Raw genomic sequence first — 6,000 nt, 5'->3', positions numbered from 1 at the left:
TGAGTGAGTGGAACACAGAAAAATCCCAGAGCATCATGGCATTGCAAGGCCATAGGATAGCCCTGTTTCCACCATACCTACTCTTGTAATGTTGTTGCTCCACAACTGTAATTATTAATGAAGGTAGTGTCTCACAAAAACACCAGACCACAGAGAGTTTTGTCCCAGAGGGCAGCTCCAAAATACAAGTTTATAATGCTCAAGTCACTAAGACTCCATTTGCGCTATACATTTAAAGCAGTATCATATCACTTTAAGCAAGCACATCTTCCACCATAAAATCCTGGAAAATGTAGCTTGGTTAAGCATGTTGAGCGTTGTTAGAATCAAAAAATGTAGGGTTGTACGGGACCCCAGGGGCCATTTACTCCAACTCGCTGCAATGCAGAAATCTCAGTTAAAACATCCGTGACAGGTGGCCACTTGTTTTTGAGAAACCCATGCTAGGTCTTAGTAATCACAGCATCCTTTTCTAAGTGCTCACAGACTCTGTTGGAAGACCTTTCCTGGTATCGATATCAAGCTCACTGGTAAGTAGTTGCCTGGGTCTTCTTTCTTCCCCATATGAAGGAACCTCATCTGTTCTCCAAAAATTCTCAGAGATTATAGGCAGAGGCTCTGAGCTTATACCCACAAGGTCCTTTAGTATCATTGGATGCAGCTCATCAGGCCCTGGAGATTTTAATTCATTTAAAGTTAGGAAACCTTTGGTCCCCTCACAGAGCTACAATTCTCAGAGTAGTTTAACAACAAGCTCTGGGAATTCCCTGTGAGGGCCTAGAGGTCTCCTAACAGTGCTCAGCACCTTTCTCTGAAGAAGGCATCAAGGACAAATTTCTGATTGTCCATCTATTAATAGCAGTCCAGTAGAGAATGAGAAAAGATTGAAAGTTGCAAGGTGAAACCTTATAATACTGGTTTCACAAGGTGTTGTACTTAGCTTTTATGGCGGGAAATGACACACAAATTAAGAGTTCTTCATGGTGTTTCAAAAACTGACAAATGTATTTCAACTTTGAATACCTGCATCACAAATGCCAACAAGAATATAAAAAAACAAACCCTCATTATTCTATTTGTTTCTAGCGTATTGCAGAGATAATTTGCTTTCACATCTCAATTCCCCTCCTCTATGTGGTCTCATTTATTTTGGTTTGCTATTGGTCTTTTTCACCTGGATTTGAGCCACTTGGATTTTGGGGGGTTTTTGGGGGGGTATGTTTGTTCTCTCAGGACGCGGGTGGTGCTGTGGTGTAAACCACTGAGCCTTGGGCTTGCCGATCAATTGGAAGGTTGCGGTTCAAATCCCCGTGACGGATATTATACAACAAACAAACAAACCCGTCTCAGCACCCATGATTCCTTGGGGGAAGCCATGACTGTTTAAAGTTGTATGATACTGCTTTAAGTGTAAGTTTACAAAGGAGAGGGCCCTTTTCATCTCTGCATCGCAGCCAATCCCACACCACATTATTTACTGCTTCCTCCACCCCACAAGGACAAATCTACAGGACATTTAAATGCTTCCATACTTCCACCCTGGGAAGTTAACCTATCACCTGAACTTTTATCCGCTGGGCTTACGGCAGGCAATCTCCTCCCATCCCACCAATTACATTCCATAAGGATAGTCATGCTGGGCTTTTCAGTTGTTCTTTGTATAGCTTATTTCTGTCCCAGTTTTGGGGTGCTGGTGTCTCCCGATCCTGAGCTTCTGTCTCAAGGAAGGACCCGCCTGCAACAGGCTCGTGAACTGGCTCGACACCCCCGCTATGGCACTTGTTGGATGGGAGCTTTGGGGCAGCTAGACGCCGGGTGCAGGGAGCTGGATGAGGAGCAGCAAAGCCGCATTGCAATCAAATTTGCCCATTGCCACCTCCAGCGGTGAGTCCAGAGAGCTGGGTCTTGGGGGATGGGCTGGTGACAGCCAGTGTAACAGAGTGATCACTAGAGTGTTGTCCTAGGACAGGGTTTTCCAGCTGTTTTTGAACAACAACTACTTTCATCCCTAGCTAGCAGGACCAGTGGTCAGGGATGATTGGAATTGTCCGAAAACAACTGGAAATGCCAGTTTTGGAAACCCCATCCTAGAGCTTGAGGTATCTGGAAGCAGATCCTCACATGCCACTAGGTGAAATTTGGCTAGCCAAAGCCTCTCAGCTTTGCTTCAACAAATGCACCCAGCCCAACCTGTTGTAGCCTGGAACTGCACAATGCGCAGCTGATTTGTGTACTAAATGGGGCACAGCTGTGGGCAGCCTGAGGAAGCCCCATCGACATTGGTGTCTGTCCATCAACCCTAGTAGGAGAGTTTAGGGTGATGTCTGCAGGCTCCACAAACCCTCTGTGGTGTGAGATTTGAGGGGTGATTTGTGAGTTTGTTTGGGCCCTGAGTAAGAGCAGGGTGGAGCTCGGAATTGGAAGAGGTGAGGAAGGGTTTCAGCATTTACAGCAGTTTTTTATTTTTAGTAATTTGTATTAATGGCTTTTATTAGGGTTTTTTTTTGTAACATTTGTAATTCTTAACATTTTCAGTAGCTCATTGGAGGTGACAGTGGAAGAGAGACATTGCTTGAACCTAAAGCAGGGGTTGGCAAGGTTTATCTCGCCTGGGCCGGATCGGTCCCACAGAGATCCCTCCGTGGGCCGGATCACACCCGCGCCCGTGATTTTCAGTGTCTGCGCATGTGCAGACATGATTTCCGGCACTGCGGAAGCGAGTCCCCGTGCCACACTGCACTGATTTAGCACAGCTGGCGAGCAGGCAGCTCAATTCGGGGGCGGCTCAGGGGCTGGTCAAACGACCTCAGCAGGCCACTTCCAGCCCTAGGGCCTTAGGTTGCTGACCCCTGACCTAAAGCTTCATGGAGGAGGAGCTTTTCCCTTTCGTTTTGCTCACACCCACAAAATACATTTAAAGTGCCAGGACTTTGACAGTCCTGACTACCCTGAAAGAATCTGGAGAGGTGTAGTCCCCCCCCCCACAGATCTACAGTTCCCAGCACCCTTACGAAACTACTGTTCCTTGTGGGATTCTTTATAGGAAGCCATGTGCTTTCAAAGTATGGTGTGGATCTTGCTTTTGTTTGTCTGGGATGTCAAGTCAACATAATTCAAGCCTGGACTTCCGGTTCGGATCGCGAGCGGTGAGGAAGCGCAGAAAGTCGCTGCAAGGGCTTTCTGATCATCACATGTTTAAGGATTTCGGTGAGGAATTCAGTCGGCGGTGAGGAGAAAATGGCGCGGGTTGCTGAATCTTAAGCGTACAAGAAGGAAGCTGTGGCTTCCGTTTCCCGGCCATTGCCTGACTGAGTGAGTAAAGGTAAAAGGTAAAGGTACCCCTGCCCGTACGGGCCAGTCTTGACAGACTCTGGGGTTGTGCGCCCATCTCACTTAAGAGGCCAGGGGCCAGCGCTGTCCGGAGACACTTCCGGGTCACGTGGCCAGCGTGACATCGCTGCTCTGGCGAGCCAGAGCCACACACAGAACGCCGTTTACCTTCCCGCTGGTAAGCGGTCCCTATTTATCTACTTGCACCCGGAGGTGCTTTCGAACTGCTAGGTTGGCAGGCGCTGGGACCGAGCAGCGGGAGCGCACCCCGCCGCAGGGATTCGAACCGCCGACCTTTCGATCGGCAAGTCCTAGGCGCTGAGGCTTTAACCCACAGCGCCACCTGCGTCCACTAAATGCAAAGTTACAAAGAGGTTGCCTGTTTGAACTTTTGTAGCTTGCCTCCTTGCAGCATACACTGTTTTGGTGGTGGAGAGATACAGTTATAAACTTTAACCGGAACTTTGTAACTGAAAAGAACTGAAGGCAGCGGCAAACTGGGGAAAGCTGGAGAAAAAGCTTAAGAAGAATGGGTAGGCAAAGCTAAAGACAAAGATAAAGAGTAGGGGCAGACGGAGGCAAAATTCCAACTGCGGACGTGCAGAAACATAAATATAAGGGAATAGGAGTGGACACTGCAAGCCCTTTTACCCCTCCCTCTCCCTCCCATCATCCGAATAAGCTATATGACTTCAGCTTGCATTAATAATCTGCATTGGCGAATTTTAAGGAAAGCCGCAATCCTTTCCGTTGAGGGAAAGGGCTTGAAGTAAACCTGAACGCCAGACCTCCCTCCCTTTATGACATGTGCTGCTAACAACTAAAGAACAACCTCCTCTTCTCCACCCCCCTCCCTGCCTACCCCCCATCTACCGTCCTTCTACTCCCCCCCCTCCTGCCTACCGTCCGTGTTTAACATCTTAACAGCTGCTGGACAACTCTATAATAATATAGAACTGTGAAATCTTGGATTCTCGAACTGTGAGCTTTGAATCTTGAATCTTAAATCTTGAACTCTGAATTTCTCTGAACTCTGAATTTCGAACTACGAAAGGACCCTCTTTGCAGACTGCAGTCTCTGCCTAACACGGCTGGATTAGGCCGCCAAGTGGCTGAAGAATCTTAGGTGAACTGTCTTAATAACTTTTGTGAATCAGCCTTTACAACAGCTCACTTGTGGTTAAACACCCCGCACAGAAGTGAAGCCCCCACCATCTACATCATTTGGACGTGTTTAATCGTGTTTAACAGTGGGTTAATTCTACTTATCCCTAATTTTTATTTAGTCATTACTTATTGTTTTTTCCTTTTCTCTCTCCTTTCTGGATGTCTGCTTGAAATCATTCCATCTACCCTTGTTTTTGCAGGTTAGGATTATTTGCTCTCTGATATTGGGAATTTGTTTTTGCAACTGTATTTGCAACTGTACGGAGTTTGACCCACCCACAGAGCAATTTAAGGTACAGGGGTGAGACATTTTACATAATCTTAGATATTTTTGGAGGAGGTGGAGCAACTGGACCTGCTAATTTCTGCATAACCCTGAAAGAGGAGGGGAAAGAAGGGAAAGAGGGGAAAGAAGGAAGAAAGATTGTGAACCCTTTAAGGGAGAGGTTTCTTTTTTTTCTCTCTCTTCTTCCCTCACAATGTGGGGGAAAGATGGGAAAAAAGCTGTGGGAACCCCAAATGAAAGGAAGTTATCTCGCACAGAAGAAATTAAAGACCTAGATATTCTTTGGTTAAAAATCAAGGAGGAGTTTTAACAAAATGAAACACATATCGAAAACAAATTAGGAGAAATGCAAGAGCTGATAGATAGAAAGATAGAAGGAGCAATAGGTGAACTTTCTACTAAAATTCAAGAATTGTCTACCAAGTCAAAAATATATGAGGAAACCAATAAAAAAATTCAAAAAGAGATGAGAGAGCAGAAAAAAGAGACAGATAAGATAAAGGAAGAACTGAAAGAAGTGAATAAGGTGCAGGAGCAAATATGGGACAATTTAGCGATGACAGAAATGCGACAGAAATACCTCCATTTAAAATTCAGAGGACTAGGAGAGGATTATAAAGGGAACATAAAAGAGAAAATGATAAAGGAGTTGGCTAAGTGGCTGGAATTAAAAGAAGAAGAGGTGGCTGGTTCGGTGGAGAATGTTTTTAGAATAAGAATGAGACCCCAACAAAATAGGTTAAAGAAGCCTCTTGAGGACTGCCTAGTAATTCTAAACTCAATCGAGATGAAGAATTTAATATTAAAAACCAGCTATCATAAAAAACTAATAATTGAGGACAGAACAATTATCATTCTTAAAGTGATCCCAGTTAGGCTTTTGCGTAAAAGGGAAAGATATGGACAGATAGTTGGTGCCCTGAGGAGAAATGGTATACAATATAGATGGGAGTTCCCTGAGGGGATCGCCTTTTTCTTCAAAGATAAAAGATTTAAACTGACAGATACCCAAGAGGTGGAAAAATTTCTGAGAAGGTATGAGAAAGAGCTCGGTAAGGGGGAAGAGAAGACAAGAGATAAGGAAGGATCTAGAAATGAGAGGAAAAGAAAGAAAGACAAGAAAGGTAAACAGGAGGAAGGAGAAATAGGAGAAGAAGAAACAGGAGAAGAAGAGGGTGCGGCGGGTGGGGAAGAAGCAGAAGAGGAGGAATACACTG

The 6,000-nt window shown here is 45.3% G+C and overlaps 1 protein-coding gene across 2 annotated transcripts in view; it reads left to right on the top strand.

Annotated features, from left to right (window-relative positions):
* The first annotated feature begins 1,346 nt into the window (after positions 1 to 1,346).
* The window catches only part of LOC307206720 (uncharacterized protein), a 29,368-nt gene continuing 24,714 nt past the window's right edge, over positions 1,347 to 6,000 (top strand). The window contains exon 1 of one of the 2 annotated variants that reach the window (XM_079960100.1): positions 1,347 to 1,884. In XM_079960100.1, coding sequence (XP_079816226.1) covers positions 1,634 to 1,884 — 251 coding nt within the window. In that variant the 5' untranslated portion in view covers positions 1,347 to 1,633. Of the gene's footprint in view, positions 1,885 to 2,220; positions 2,373 to 6,000 lie in introns of those variants that run through there. The other variant, XM_079960101.1, reaches the window with a different exon arrangement.

The sequence above is a fragment of the Podarcis cretensis genome (genome assembly GCF_951804945.1).
Source record: "Podarcis cretensis genome assembly, chromosome: 17".
In the NCBI taxonomy this organism is placed as follows: Eukaryota; Metazoa; Chordata; class Lepidosauria; order Squamata; family Lacertidae; genus Podarcis; species Podarcis cretensis.
This window is presented reverse-complemented; position numbering and strand designations above follow the sequence as displayed.